Here is a 15,979-nt window from a genome sequence, read left to right on the forward strand (position 1 = left end):
CAGGCTGGATTCTAACCTGCCAGCTCAGGTATATGTGGCTGGCGCCTTAGCCGCTTGAGCCACAGGCGCCGAGCCCCAATACATAGAATTAAAAAAAAAACAAATTAAGATCCTCCATAATCCTGCCATGTAGAAATAGTCACTCTGATTTTTTTTTTCTTTTTTTGAGACAGAGTCTCAAGCTGTCACCCTGGGTAGAGTGCTGTGGCATCATAGCTCATAGCAACCTCCAACTCTTGGACTCAAGCTATCCTCTTGCCTCAGTTTTTCTACTTTTAGTAAAGATGGGGGGGGGTCTCTCTTTTGCCTGGACTGGTCTCAAACTTGTGAGCTCAAGCAATCCACCCACCTCTGCCTCCCAAAGTGCTAGGATTACAGGTGTGAGCCACCGTGCCCAGCCTCCACTCTGATATTTTTCGCTGTACTATGTGTTATTCCAGCTTATTTCCAAGGTATATACACTTTAAGAACTTAATTGTGTTTTTAAACTTGCTGGGAGTTAAACGGAAAATTAAAGATAGATGACAGAGCTTAAATATAATATTTATAGGTCTCATAGGGGACTTGCATTTATTTTTTTATGATTTATCAATAGACGTTTTCTTCTGAGGTAGATCTTTCCTTGCTTTCTTCAAAGCTAGTGACTTCTAACACATCTGAAGAAAAAATGAAAGATGCTCTTCATGATCTAGAAGAAATTCAGGAAAAATTACGAGAAAACCTCACATGGAAAGAGGCTTCTGAAGAACAAACACAGGGTGAGTTGATTTTATTTAATGGAGGAGGATTAAACATGGAAGTTGGGGGAAATGGCAAAGTGCTCCATGGCTTGGTTCTTTGCAGACACAACCCAGAACCTAGTTGCATTACCACTGTGGCATTGTATTTTATTTTATTTATGTTATTTTGTTTTTGGCCCGGGCTGGGTTTGAACCCGCCACCTCTGGCATATGGGGCTGGCGCCCTATTCCTTTGAGCCCCAGGCACCGCCCCACTGTGGCATTGTAAATCACGTCAGAGTGGGCCGAGGTGTTTTTATGGCGGAATACATTTTTGGAAATGATGGTGGTGTGGCCCTTAATAGATGGAAACCCATTTTCTACAACTCATAAAGCCAGAACGTTACAGATCATCTGCGTTCTCTTCCTGGAGGCTGAGTTTTCATTTTAAACTAGCAAATGTCTTTATTAAAAAGCTTGCAACTTTGGCTCGGTGCCTGTGGCTCAAGTGGCTAAGGCGCCAGCCACATACACCTAAGGTGGCGGGTTCGAATCCAGCCTGGACCCGCCAAACAAGAATGATAGCTGCAACCAAAAAATAGCCAGGCGTTGTGGCAGGCACCTGTGGTCCCAGCTACTTGGGAGGTGGAGGCAGGAGACTCGCTTGAGCCCAGGAGTTGGAGGTTGCTGTGAGCTGTGAAGCCACGGCACTCCACCCAGGGGGATAGCTTGAGGCTCTGTCAAAAAAAAAAAAAAAAAACTTGCAATTTTGTAAATAGTTATTTATATCGTCTACTAAAATATAATTTCTGAACTGGGTGTAGTGGCTCATGTGTGTAATCCTAGCAGTTTGGGCAACAAGGTGGAAGGATTGCCTCCATTCGGATGCTTTCAGTTAACTTTTGTTGTCGTTGTTGTTGTTGTTTTATTTCAGATTTATGTGAGGATACAAATGTTAGGTTACATTGATTTTGTTTTTATTGTTAGGTTACATTGTTTGCATTTCTAAGGAAAAGTTCAAGTTGTAGTTGAGCCCTTCATCCAAGGGATATGCTGTATACCCTTATATCATCCCTCCCACTTGACTTTAATCATGGTTTTCTGTCATGTGGGGTGTAGTTGTTTATCTATTGGTTTCATATTAGTATTGTATACCTTGGATACTTGCTGATCACAAAGTATTTTTGTGATACTTTACTAAGAGTGTTCTTTAACTCCATCCAGGCAAATACAACAGATGCAAAGTCTTTGTCTTTTTATGGCTGAATAGTATTCCCTGGTATACATATACCACAGTTGATTAATCCATTCGTGAGTTGATGGGGACTTGGGTTGATTACACATCTTGGTGATGTGAATTGGGCTGCAATGAACATTCTAGTGCAAATGTCCTTGTGGTAACATTATTTTGTTTCTTGTAGGTGCATATCTAGTAATGGAATTGTGGGATCAAATGGAAGATTTACTTTTAGTTCTCTGAGGAGTCTCATACTTCTTTCCATAGAGTCTGTATTAGTCTTTAGTCCCACAAGCAGTGCAGTGGTGTACGCTTCTTTCCACATCCACGCCAGCATTTGCAGCTTTGGGACTTTGTGATGTAGGCTATTCTCACTGGGGTTAGGTGATATCTCAGAGTAGTTTCGATTTGCATTTCTCTGATGATTAGGGAGGATGAGTACTTTTTCATGTGTTTGTTGTTGGCCAGAGTTTGCCTTTTTCTGATGGGACTTTCTCCTTCCGATTTCTCTGACTCCATAGTGGAACTTCCAGAAGCTCCATCTTCCTCCTCATGCCCACTTCCTGACCAGGGCCTCCTTGCACCCAGGAGGGCCTCTCGGTTTGCTCAATGTAAGTATGTGGTCCCCTTACAACTTGCGCTTGGCTTACTACAGAGAGGAGCTGTAAGAACATGCTGTGTCAGCTCGACACCTATAGCTCAAGCAGCTAAGGTGCCAGCCACATACTCTAGAGCTGGCGGGTTCAAATCCAGCCTGGGCCTGCCAAACAACAATGACAACTACAACCAAAAAATAGCTAAGCATTGTCATGGGCACCTGTAGTCCCACCACAACGCCTGGCTATTGGGAGGCTGAGGCAAGAGAATCGCTTAAGCCCATGAGTTAGAGGTTACTGTGAGCTGTGACTCTATGGCACTCTACCCAGGGTGACAGCTTGAGGCTCTGTCTCAAAAAAAAGAGAAAAAGAATATGCTGTGTCCATCCTGCTGCTGCTCAGGCCTCTCCCTTTCTCCTTGGCTTACAGCCCCTGGATTTGTTCCCCAGACCAGCTTCCTCCCCAGGGGGAGCTGATCACAAAGGCAAAGCAGGTTGAGACTCCCAAATTCTAGGCTCAGCCAGACCCATGAGCACTCCTAGCCCAGGCAAATTTTGGACATCTGTGTTGGGGCCACCAATTATACCTAACTGCCTATCCCCCACCCTGCTGAGGTACCGCTGCTGTCCCAGTCTGAGCTGCTCCCTAGGAGCATGGATTCTGGAGCCAGACTGCTTGGGTCTGGCTCCCAATAGCTCTGTGTGTTCCCAGACAAGTCACTTAACCTCCTAGAGCTTTAATTCCCTCATCAGTAAAATGGAGATAATAATACAGTATTATATTAGTACCTCTCTGCTGGGGTTGCCACGAGAATTAAATGAGTGAATATGTGTGAAGTGCTTGGAGTAGTCATGCTCTGTAAGTGTTAGCAATTATGTACTCACAGTAAGATACAGTATGAAATCTGCAAAGTGAAAAAGATAGGGCCCTTCATCAGGAAGCTTCAGTTCGACTAGAGAGGTATAAATAGCCATGGTCATAAATCAGCTTGCTAGAGAAGATGATGTCATGAGAAAATACATAAAGCCATAGGAGGAATGAGACAAGCAAGAGATGGCTTTTCCTTGATGGGGTTTAGAGAGGGCTTCCTAGAAGATGGCTTATGGGTAGGTAAAAATTAAGATGGGAAAGGTATATTGTTGATATCACAACCTGAGGGGAAAGTATAGAAAATTTCAAGTTTGGTATATGGATGTTAATGCCAATATCATGCCTAAAAGATAACAAAGCTGCCTTTTGCTACTTGAGGACCTCTTAGCATGGACAGTCAGAAGCTTATCAGCTATATTCTTGGTTTTTTTCCCCTTCCCAGGGGCCATCAATCCAACCTTTGACCTGCGGACCATCTCTTATCGCCTGGAGGTATCCAAGGATTTCCAGACAGTGACTGTGTCTCAGTGCCAACAGCCCTATCCCTGGAACTGTGAGAGATTTTCAACTAGCCAGGTCTTATGTTCCCAGGCCTTCTCATCTGGGCAGCAGTACTGGGAGGTGGACACCAGGTGTTGTAGCCACTGGGCAGTTGGAGTGGCTTCCTGGGGGATGAGCCGTGACCAGATCCTGGGAAGGACTATGGACTCTTGGTGTGTGGAGTGGAAGGGGAATAGTCAACTCTGTGCATGGCATATGGTCAAAAAAACTGTCCTTGGCTCAGACAGACCTGACGTGGTAGGCATCTGGTTGGACCTCAAGGAGGGGAAGCTTGCCTTCTATTCTGCAGCCAATCAGGAGAAACTTTTATATGAGTGCACGGTCTCTGCCTCCTTTCCTCTACACCCTGCCTTCTGGCTGTATGGCTTACATCCTGGAAATTCCCTGATCATAAAGCAAGTAAAGATGTAAGAGTTCCTCAGGGGTCTCTTAAGAATACCTCTCTGAAGTTAATCCTCTCAGCTAGGGGGGTGGCTTGTGCACAAAATCTCAGCACTTTGGGAGGCCAAAGGAGGAGGATTGCTTGAGGCCAAAAGTTTGAGAATAGCCTGGACAACATAGTGAGATGCTGTCTCTACAAAAAGTAAGAAAAATTAGCACAGTGTGGTGGCACATCCCTGTAGTCTTAGCTACTGGGGAAACTGAGGCAGGAGGATCACTTGAGTCCTGGAGTTGTAAGTTGCAGTGACCTATGGTCATGCCTCCCTACTTTAGCCTGGGCAACAGAGCAAGGCTTTGTCCAAAAAAAAAAAAAAAAAAAAAAGGGAGGAAATAAAGGAAAGAAGGAAGGGGAGAAATAGAGAAAGAAAAAAAAGAAAAAGAGAGGGAAGAAGCAAGAAAAGAATGAAGGAAGGAGAAAAAGAAAAAAAATAGGTTAATTTTTATAAGCAGTACTAGATAGCTTAGCAGTTGCACTTAGGGTATTTGAACCCTGTACGTTCCAAAGAAAGGACTGGGGCCCTGCGGGGCTCATGGGAAATGATCTCTAAGCCCTTGGAATATTCTGGTTGATTAAAGAATCTTTGTTTACCTGGGCTCCATGGGCCATGCAGTATCAGCTTGTCCTGAGTAGGGGCTGCAGACTGAGGCGTGCCTACGTGAGTGACCCCTGGATAAAAGCCCTGGATGTCAAGGGTTGGGTGAACTTTCCTGGTTGGCGATTCTCCAGGCATGGTGCCACGCATCACTGCGGGGAGAGTTATGCCTTGTCCTCATAACTGCACTGGGAGAGGATAAGTGGAATTTCTCCTGGACCCTGCCCTGTGTGCCTTATTCCATTGCTGATTTTCATCTAAAATAAATTTTACTGTACTTTTACTGTAATAAATTGTAACCGCGGATAAAACAGTTTTGCCGTGTTCTCCAAGTCTTTCAGGTGAATCATTGAATCTGAGGGTGGTCTTAGAAACCCCCAAAGATAAGGGTAATGTGTTTCTTATCAATTGCTGCATGATAATATTACCACAAACACAGTGATTTAAAGAAATACACATGTATGTCTGGGCACGGTAACTCACACCTGTAATCCTAGCACTCTGGGAAGCCATGGCAGGAGGATCGCTTGAGCTTGGGCGTTTGAGACCAGACTAAGCTACAGTGAGACCCCCATCTCTACTAAAAATAGAAAAATTAGCTGGGTGTGTTGGCGTGAACCTATAGCACAAGCTACTCAGAAAGCTGAAACAGGAGGGTCTCTTGAGGCCAGGAGTAAGATGCTACAGTGAGCTGTTAGAATGCCACTGCACTCTAGAGTAGGCCACAGAGCAAGATTCTGTCTCCCAAAAACCCCCAAACAAACAAACTCCACATTTACGACCTAGCAGTTTCTTTTTTTTTTCTTTTTTTTTTTTTTGCAGTTTGGCCAGGGCTGGGTTTGAACCTGCCACCCTCGGTATATGGGGCCGGCGCCCTACTCACTGAGCCACAGGCGCCTCCCACGACTTAGCAGTTTCTATGGGTCGGAAGACAGGGCACAGCTCAGCTGAGGCTTCTGCTTTGGAGTTTCATAAACTTCAATCAACATGTCAGCTGAGGTCTTCAGTGCCCTCAGGCTAAACTGGGGAAGGATCTGCTTCCAAACTCACATGGTTGTTGGCACCATTCAGTTCTTTGCAGGACATCAGACTGAGGGCCTCAGTATCTTGTTAGCTACCAGATAAAGACCACCTTAACCCCTGGGGCTCTGCAACATAGCTGTGTGCTTCCTCAAAACCAACAAGGGAGGCTCGGTGCCTGTGGCTCAAGTGGCTAGGGCACCAGCCACATACACCTAAGGTGGCGGGTTCGAATCCCCAGCCCGGGCCCGCCAAACAACAATGATGGCTGCAACCAAAAAATGGCCAGGCGCTATGGCGGGCGCCTGTGGTCCCAGCTACTTGGGAGGCTGAGGCAGGAGACTCGCTTTAACCCAGGAGTTGGAGGTTGCTGTGAGCGTGATGCCATGGCACTCTACCCAAGGGGATAGCTTGAGGCTCCGTCTCAAAACAAACAAACAAACAAAAAAAAAACCCAACAAAGGAGAGCATCTCCTAGCAGATGGACACACAACCTTATATAACATAATCACATTAACACTGTAATTGCAAACTTCTTGTTGCCTTTGGCTCATTCTATTGGTTAGAAGCAAGTTGCAAGTCCCGCCCACACTCAAGGGGAGGGGATTACATAAAGCCATGAGTAGGTAGGACCAGCAAGTAGAGTTTCTGGGAACCACTGCAGAGAATGCCTGGCACAGGCATCATTTCATACTTGATTTCTTCCATTTTTCATAATCATCTTATTATATAACAAAACAAGAAACTATAGAAAACACATGTAGAACTTAATGAGTAATTATAAGGTAAACACCCTTGTAACGGCCATTCAGGTCAAGAAATAAAACCCACTACCCACAGCAGAAGCCCCCCATGTGTACAGTTCCAATCACAAAGCATTCCTTCTACCTGAAAGGAATCCTGACTTTCACACTAATCACCCCCTGGCAGTTCTTTAGAGGTGTTTTCACCCCAGTATGCATCGGTAGCCGTAATAGTGTAGCTTTGTCTATTTAAAAAAAAAAATCAGTTTGCCCTTTTTGAAAACAGCTTTGTTAAAACATACTTTTTATACTATGAAATGCACTTATTTAAACTTTACAAATACGTCTTTTAGCATATTCACAGAGTTGTGAAACCATCAGCACAATCTAACTTTAGGCTATTTTAATCTGCCCAAAAAGAACCTTCATATCCATTATCAATTGATATGTTTCCTAAGTTTTTTAAGCTTAAAGAAGGACCCCAGTCAGGATCAGCACTTTTTGAAAATGTGGAAATTCATTTCTGTTGGACTGGATTGAGCAGAAAGCCTTGTTGCACAAACCAGCCAGGCCACTTTTGACAGTGCCTTTAACCTGTCTTTGCGTCTTTCCCATATAAAATGGAGCCAATTACTATTTGCCCTTCTTAACCTTCCTCACGAGATTGCCAAAATAATTAAATAAAGAAGTAGGTAAGGAAGTCAGGAAAATGCAAGTGTGATTATAACCACAGCAGTGATGACAACAGCATTTTAATATCATGCATAACATCTCAAGAGTCACACTTAATTTCTCTACATGTCCTTTAAAACAGGGGCAAGTAGAATTCTACCCCATGATCTGACTGGCTCTCCGAGCCTCAAGGCCATGCTGCATCATGGATATTATTATTTTCTTCTTAACACACAGGAAGCAGAAGCCAGGACAGGGTTGGTGGTTTGTCCAGGGCCAATCAGTTGGTCATGGCACAGCTGGGACCAGGCCCAACTTTTCCACTCCCAAGTCTCTGACCTTCTTATTACCCTTTGATAAGGTCCCAGGCTGAGATCAGGCCCTGGTCTTCCATTGTGATAGGACACAGCTAGCTCTAAAGTCACAAGGTACTCTTTTTTATCTGACTGGTGGTGTTTGTCCCCACTTAGTACAGTGGCCTCGGATTGCCTACACAGGGACAGGGCTTCTCTCTCTGTGCCAGGTTCTGAGGCTCTCTGCCCTCACTTTCTGCATTATGGACCTTTTATCTTCTCATCCAGAGTTACCTTGACGTTGGCCTTTTGTGCCAAGATTCAGAATTTGGAGTCAAGGGTTTTAGCGTGCATGGGTTCTTTGTTTAGATATCATCTCTCAGTTTGAATAATGGGGCCCCTGTGAATGTGGGGCTTAATCTATTGGCCACATAATTTCCCCAAATTAGAGCCAAAGCATGGGAACCCTGAAAGTAGGGAAGGAAGGTTATTGCTTCTGGTTCTTTTTTTGCAATGTTTGCTCAGCTTTACTTTCTTAACCAGAATTGTGTAAGTTGAGACAGTTGAAATGGCTATCATGGGGTGGCACCTGTAGCTCAGTGAGTAGGGCTCCAGCCCCATATACTGAGGGTGGCAGGTTCAAACCCAGCCCCAGCCAAACTGCAACAAAAAAATAGCCAGGTGTTGTAGCGGGCGCCTGTACTTGGGAGACTGAGGTAAGAGAATTGCCTAAGCCCAAGAGCTGGAGGTTACTGTGAGCTATGATGCCACAGAACTCTACTGAGGGTGATAAAGTAAGATTCAGTCTCTAAAAGGAAAAAAAAAGAAATAGGGCCATGGTGTTGGCTATGGTTGTTGCTGTTAATGGTTGGTCCTCTTCAATTAGGGCATGAACAAGATGAATTTTTGTCCTTGCAAATTGGTGTGAGTGGTAGCCACCTCAGGCTTCATCTTTCATGTTGTCTTAGCTAGGCCTGGTGGCAGGCGCCTGTCGTTCCAGCTACTCCTGAGGCTGAGGCAGGAGGATCACGAAATCCAGAAGTTTGAGGTTGCAGTAAGCTATGATGATGCCACCACACTCTAGCCCAGGCAACAGAGCAAAACTCTGTCTCCAACAAAACAAAACAAAAGGAAAACCGGAAAAGAAAAAAAAAAGCCACACACCTTACCTTTTACTGTTTTAAAATGAGTTATTCATTTGTAAACTGCTGCTTTCTTTGGGATATCAGCTCCATAAACTTTGGGTAAAGCATCAATGATTTCACCATTCTTCTACCCAAGCTTTACCATAAATTTGATGTTTGTTCTTGCTTTACTTTTAGCAGAAGGCATGATGGGGCTCTTTTCAAACTGATCTCTTGTCTTTCTTAGTGCCTCAAACTAGATATGTTATAGTAAGTTTGGGTGCAAAAGTTGTTTGAAATCCACACAGGCTTTTTTTCATCATGTGCATTTCCCATGAACACCTCTCTGTCTCTAGTCAGAACCCTCTCCCTATCTATTCTCCCAATTCTGCTAAGATGAACTTTAGTACAAATCAGATTATATTACTTCTCTGATTGAGATTTATCAGCGTTCCCGTTCAGTTTCTCTACTTCTCTACTCTTTTGTGCCTCAGTCTAACTTTCCTTCTCCTACCTTAGCTACCTCACACCATGTACTTAAAAAAATTTTTTTTTAAAAGTTGGGGTCTGGCTTGGCACCCGTAGCACAGTGGTTACAGCACCAGCCACATACACTAAAGTTGGTAGGGTTTGAACCCAGCCCGGGCCAGCTGACCAACAATGACAACTGCAACAAAAAAATAGCTGGGTGTTGTGGTGGGTGCCTGTAGTCCCAGCTAGTTGGGAGGCTGAGGCAAGAGAATCACTTGAGCCCAAGAGTTTGAGGTTGCTGTGAGCTGTGACACCAAGGCACTCTATCAAGGGCAACATAATGAGACTCTGTCTCAAAACAAACAAACAAACAACAATACAGTTGGGGTCTTGCTCTGTTGTCCTGGCTAGAGTAGAGTAGCATAATCGCAGGTCACCGCAGCCTCAATCTTCTGGGCTCAAGTGATACTCCCACCTCCAGCTCCTAAATTGCTAGATTACAAATGCAAGCCACCAAGCCTGGCACACCATGTACGTTTGCATATCCAGTTTGCTTTGCCTGTAGTGTTCCTCCTCTTGTCCAGAAAGAAGTCACAGTTGATATTTTCCCAGAGTGTATATACAGAACTGGTTTCAACAGGAACTGCATCTTTCACTGACACTCTGTCTGACCTGACAGTGTGTGCGCAGCTAGTTTTGATCAGATCAAAGCTGACCCATCTAAGAGTAGCAGCAGGCACAAGAAGGCTACTCACTTTCCTGGGAGCTTTCTGGGGACATTTACCTTTTTGCTGAGTGAAAGCATCGTGTTGTCTGAGAGGTCATCTAATAACACAGCCAAGCAGGGTGAGCGGATTGCTGGAAGGAGGGGACACCACTTCAGAGAAGGCCTGACACAGGTGTCATTTCCCTTGCTGGTTTTGAGAAAGCACACCGCTATGCTGCAGAGGCCAGGGGGCAAGGTGATCAAAAGTAAATTTTACTGTACTTTTACTGTCATAAATCGTAACCGTGAATAAAACAGTTTTGCCGAGTTCTCTGAGTCCTTCTAGTGAATCACTGAATCTGAGGGTGGTCTTAGAAACCCCCAAACATAAGGATAGGCTGGTCTTGGCTATAGATATGGTGAGGGGGGAGAAGGTAGAAATTTAGAGTAGGTAGAGATACACCCCTTGTAAATGGTTTTTCAAAGGGGCAGTTTGGGTAGATAGGGAATCATTTGGAGGATTATGATGGGAAGAAAAATGGATGCCTAAAAAGGAACTTTCTTGTTCACAACTTGCTTCTCTTAGTAAATCTGTGTTGTTCATTACTGTGTCCCTAGAATCTAGTACAGAGCTTGCACATGGTGGGAGTTAGTAAATATTCATCAAATGACTTAATGAACGGGATATCCTACATTAATGTGTCACTTAGAGTATTGCTAACCTTATAAATATTTCTATTTATTTTGTTTGAAGGATATACTTATTAAATTAACTGAAGTTTTACAAAAGATGTTTCTACTAAATTTTATTTTTTTTTTTTTGAGACAGAGTCTTACTATGTCGCCCTGGTAGAGTACTGTAGCATCATAGCTCACAGCAATCTCAAACTCTTGGGCTTTAGCAATTCTCTTGCCGCAGTCCCCCGAGTAGCTGGGACTACAGGCGCCCACCACAATGCCTGGCTATATTTTGGTTGTAGTTGTCATTGTTGTTTGGCAGGCCTAGGTTGGGTTTGAACCTGCCAGCTCCAGTGTATGTGTCTGGGACCCTAGCCACTGAGCTACAGGCACCAAGCCTATACTAAAACTTAATCCATAATATTTAACACATTTTTTTAAAGCCAGGTGTGGTGGCTCACGCCTGTAATCCTAGCACTCTGGAAGGCCTAGGCAGGAGGATTGCCTGAACTCAGTAGTTTGAGACCAGACTGAGCAAGAGCAAGACCTCGTCTCTAAAAAAATAGCCAGGTGTTGTGGTAGGCACCTGGCTACTCAGGAGGCTGAGGCAAGGGGATCAGTTGAGCCCAAGAGTTTGAGGATGTTGTGAGCCATGATGCCATGGCACTCTGCCAAGTATGACAAAGTGAGACTCTGTCTCAGAAAATAAATAAATAAAAACACACTTTTTTTTTCTTTTTTGGGGGCGGGCAGTCAAGTGATTCTCTTGCCTCAGCCTCTGGAGTTAGCTGGGACTCCAGGACCCCACTGCAACACCAGCTATTTTTTAGAGATGGGAGTCTCTCTCTTGCTTAGGCTAGTCTCAAACTCTTAAACTCAAGCAACCACCCTCCTTGGCCTCCCAGAGTGCTAGAATAATAGGCAGGAGCCACTGTGCCAGCCAATATTTATATATTCTTTAGCATTTTTTCTTTTTTTTTTGAGACAGGGTCTTACTCTGTCTGCCCAGCGTAGAGTGCAGTGGCATGATCATAACTAACTGTAATCTCAAAATTTGGGGCTCAAACTATTCTTCTGCCTCAGCCTTCCCAGTAGCTGGGACTACAGGTGTATGCCTACATACCAGATAACATTTTTATTTTTTTGTAGAGAGTAGGTTTTATTATTTCCCAGGCTGGTATCAAATTCCTGGCCTCAAGTGATTTTCCTGCCTTGGCCTCCCAAGGTGCTAGGATTGTAGGTGTGAATCACTGCACCTGGCCTATCCCTTAATTACCCAAGTAACACATATGCATTCTTGTAAAAGTTCAAAATTTTATAAGTCAAAGCGGGTTAAACTTGCATAAATTAATATATCAAATAGTTTATACATAATCATGATTGCATATATGACTATTTTTTCACTCATTTTGTAATACCCATGTTAATAGTCATTAATTTTTTTTAAGTGTAATTTCCATTTTATTTTATCCCAAAGGATAGTTATTCTTCAGTCCTCAAGAACTCAACTCCTTACATGGGCTTTGGTGGAGGTCGTGGGGCAGCACCCGCAGGTCTAAGTCTGGGTGGAGGTGTTGGGTCCTTGCGGGCTCCCCGAGAATGGTTCCTGACTACCTTGCTGTGAATAGCACAACTCACACAGTCATGTAGCTTCACATAGAGCTTGGGAAGCACATAGGTGTCGAAGACACTCGCTTCAGAAATGTCTCTCATAGCTGCGGCCTCCACTATGTTCCGAATGACGAACTTCTTTATAGCTTTGTCTTTGGGAACACAACGGCGCAGTTCGTGCACCGAATAGGTTGCACATGGCCACGGCCCTTTTTGGCACAACCCTTGTTCCTTTTTTTCTTTGTCATCTTCGAAGCGAGGACGCGAAAGAGGCAATAGTTATTGATTTTAATAACTAAAGATTCCAGGCTCGGCGCCTGTGGCTCAAGCGGCTAAGGCGCCAGCTACATACACCTGAGCTGGTGCGTTCGAATCCAGCCCGGGCCTGCCAAACAACAATGATGGCTGCAACCAAAAAATGGCCAGGCGTTGTGTCGGGCACCTGTAGTCCCAGCTACTTGGGAGACGGAGGCAGGAGACTGCTTGAGCCCAGGAGTTGGAGGTTGCTGTGAGCTGTGATGTCACAGTATTCTACCCAGGGTGACAGCTTGAGGCTCTGTCTCAAAAAAAAAAAAAAAAAGATTCCAATCATTCTATGTCACACTTAATTTAGCTGTTACCCTACAATAATACATTTTTCTATTTTTTTTTTTTTTTTACTATTGTATAGAGTTACTATAAACAGGAGATATATGTCTCAGGTATTGGGGAGGAGATCAAAATTTTTTTCCCCTAATTCTCTAATATAGTCACTCAGCATGACTCTTTGCCATCAGACACATGTGGGTTTTCCACCATACACCAAGTAAGCAATTCTGCAGCAGACACCAGCTGGGTGTCCTTTAATTCAATTTAGTTCTGACACCATGTTCCTGGAGATCCCACAGGTTAAGGGATCAGTCCCCTAAGATTGTCCCCTATTGCTCCTATGCTATAAAGCCAGACAGCATGTTACTATGTTGAATATTGTAAGCAATTGTAACACAAAGATATTTGTGCATCTAAATATATCTAAACATAGAAAAGATACAGTAAAAATACAGTATACACCACACACACATACACACACATATATATATTATATATACACACACACACACAGCCATCCCTTGGTATCCACAGTCAGGATTGGTTTGAGGACCCCTCTGGATACCAAAATGCTTAAATCCCAGGAAGCTGGCCTTGCTGAGCTCACAAATATGAAAAGTAGGCTCTCTGTAACCACAGAATTTCCAAATTCTGAAAAAGCCATATGAAGCATCCCTGACTGGTTAAACTGTAGCTAGAGAGGGCCAATTGTATATATCATATCTACATTTATATGATATATACAATTCTCTTGAATTCTACATTTCTTTTGCATTCTTTTTTTTTGAAACAGAGTCTCACTTTGTTGCTCATGATAGAGTGCTATGGCATCATAGCTCACAGCAAGCTCAAACTCTTCGGCTCAAGCAATCCTCTTGCCTCATTTTTTCATTTTTAGTAGAGACAGGGGTCTCACGCTTGCTCAAGCTGGCCTTGAACTTGTGAGCTCAAGCGATCCACCTGCCTCTGCCTCCCAGAGTGTTAGGATTACAAGGCATGAGCTACTGCACCTGACCAAATTATTTTCTTAGAACATATTTAATTTTGGTTATTTCTTTGCAGAGATAAATAGAAATTATAAATTTACTATTCCATGGAATATATTTTTTTGTTTTATAGAGATAGCCTGTGGTCTAAGAAATTTTGAGAGTCACTGGTTGGTATACATAAGTCAGCAAAAAAAATTTTTTTTTTTTTTGGCTGGGGCTGGGTTCAAACCTGCCACCTCCAGCGTATGGGGCCGGTGCCCTACTCCTTTGAGCCACAGGCGCCGCCCAGTCAGCAAAATTTTTAATGTCTCAAAAGTGATTAAAAATTAAATGCATTTTTGCTTTTCAGAGTTTACAGTGGGGTGGACAGGCTAATCAATTTGCCCTAGAAAGATAATGCAAATCAGCAAAACAATTCCAAATTTAAATGCAGCTGTCAAGGCTGATATGTGAATGTGTACTACAGGTCAAGCAATGTGATGAATGCTTTACCTGTGTTATTTTTATTTTATTCTAATCTCAAAAGAGCTCTATGAAATAGCTCCATTTTGCAGATGAAGTTTACATTTTTTGGAGAAGTTTTGCCACTAGCCCAATGCTACACAGCTAGCAAAGTATTGTAGATAAAATGTAGCGACTCCAGAGCCCCTGCTTTTAACCACTCCACAGAGAATTCAGGCCATTTAGGGAGAGAATGATCAGGGAGGTTAGTTCAATATCAATTATTTCTTAATTCAGGGTATTTGTTTTCCAATGTAGCTAAAAAGAGCTTGAGGAAACCAAAAGGAAAAGTGGATGAAACTTCATCAACAGATGAGACCCTTATCTAGAAATGGTCTTTCAACACAGTTATAATCAAATCCCTTTTAATAAGTAATTGCGCCGAGTGATGTACCTTCAAGTCAAACCAAGCAAACAGAATCCACGTCCTCTGGAGACCCACCCAGGTGACTATGCATAGGCCATGGATATTGGAACAATGAACCAAGACTGAGTGCATTAAAAGGCAAGATAAAATCCAATGTTTACCTGGAATGAAGACATCGGACCTTTCCATTCTACCAGAGTTACTCGGCAGGAAAAGGAAAAAGGTGTTCTGGAAGGAACGGGAAGCCAAAGTGAAGAAAAGGCAGATAATGGATGCTGCTTTGGGTTTAACTTAAGTGACCAAAGATAGATGGATCTGAAGAGGGGGAATGATGCCAAGCCAAGTTTTACTTGGCCTCCTGCCCAGGACTATCTAACTCACCAATTAGAGACAGGCCCTTGTTCCACCCAACGTCAGTCATGGTTTTCGCTCTATATCTTGAACCCAGCAGGCCGGCCCCCTGGCCTTGGGTGCACTGCCAGGAACTCAGAGAGGCTGTGTTACAAGTTTCTCCTTTGATATGAGTGAAGGATGGGTCCTCTTATCTCCTGGCAAAAGTATCTGCTATGCCCTCCAATTCCCCTACCGCCATTGAGGAGACAGAAAGCCCATATTGTGAGGGCAGAGCTTCTTTCTAGAGGAAAATTCCATCAGTGCCTTCTAGACGTCAATCTGTTCTCTTGGCCTTAGCCAATCTATTTCATATATTATAATCAATCTGTAATATCCCAACAGTAAATTCACTGCCAACAGTTCCATTTTCTGGCTTATGTTTTACTGCAGTATGTGTCATCATGAAACTCTATCTTCAGGCTGAATTTTTGCCTTTCCGAGTTTATAATGGGGTGGACAGAAGCCACTTCCCTCATTATTTATTTGAGATAGGATCTTGCTCTGTTGCCCAGGCTAGAGGGCAGTGGTGTGATCATAGCTCACCATAGCCTTGAACTCCTGGGCTCAATGCATCCTCCTGCCTCAGCCTCCCCAAGAGCTGGGACTACAGGCATGAGCCACCACAACCAGCCTACTTTATTTATCCAATATTTATATATTACTGACTAGGTACGAGGCACTATTCTAAATGTTTTTCTATTATACAAGTCATTTAACCTTTGTAATGATCTCATTAGGGTATATCCTATTGTTATTCCTACTTGGCAGATGGGGTACAGAGAGGTTTTTTTTTTTTTTTTTTTTTT

General features: G+C 43.5%; 1 protein-coding gene and 1 pseudogene across 2 annotated transcripts in view; one reads left to right on the top strand and one right to left on the bottom strand.

Annotated features, from left to right (window-relative positions):
- The window catches only part of RNF135 (ring finger protein 135), an 18,464-nt gene extending 14,057 nt beyond the window's left edge, over window positions 1-4,407 (top strand). The window contains exons 3-5 of the mRNA XM_012809737.2: window positions 638-758; window positions 2,478-2,567; window positions 3,865-4,407. Coding sequence (XP_012665191.1) covers window positions 638-758; window positions 2,478-2,567; window positions 3,865-4,394 — 741 coding nt within the window. The 3' untranslated portion in view covers window positions 4,395-4,407. The remainder of the gene's footprint in view (window positions 1-637; window positions 759-2,477; window positions 2,568-3,864) is intronic.
- A 7,754-nt stretch (window positions 4,408-12,161) lies between these two features.
- Window positions 12,162-12,609, bottom strand: LOC100963012 (annotated as a pseudogene). The gene has a single exon (XR_154319.2). The product of XR_154319.2 is annotated as a 40S ribosomal protein S26-like (transcript).
- Window positions 12,610-15,979: the final 3,370 nt, after the last annotated feature.

This window comes from Otolemur garnettii, unplaced genomic scaffold (assembly GCF_000181295.1).
Source record: "Otolemur garnettii isolate 467f Iridium unplaced genomic scaffold, OtoGar3 scaffold00112, whole genome shotgun sequence".
In the NCBI taxonomy this organism is placed as follows: Eukaryota; Metazoa; Chordata; class Mammalia; order Primates; family Galagidae; genus Otolemur; species Otolemur garnettii.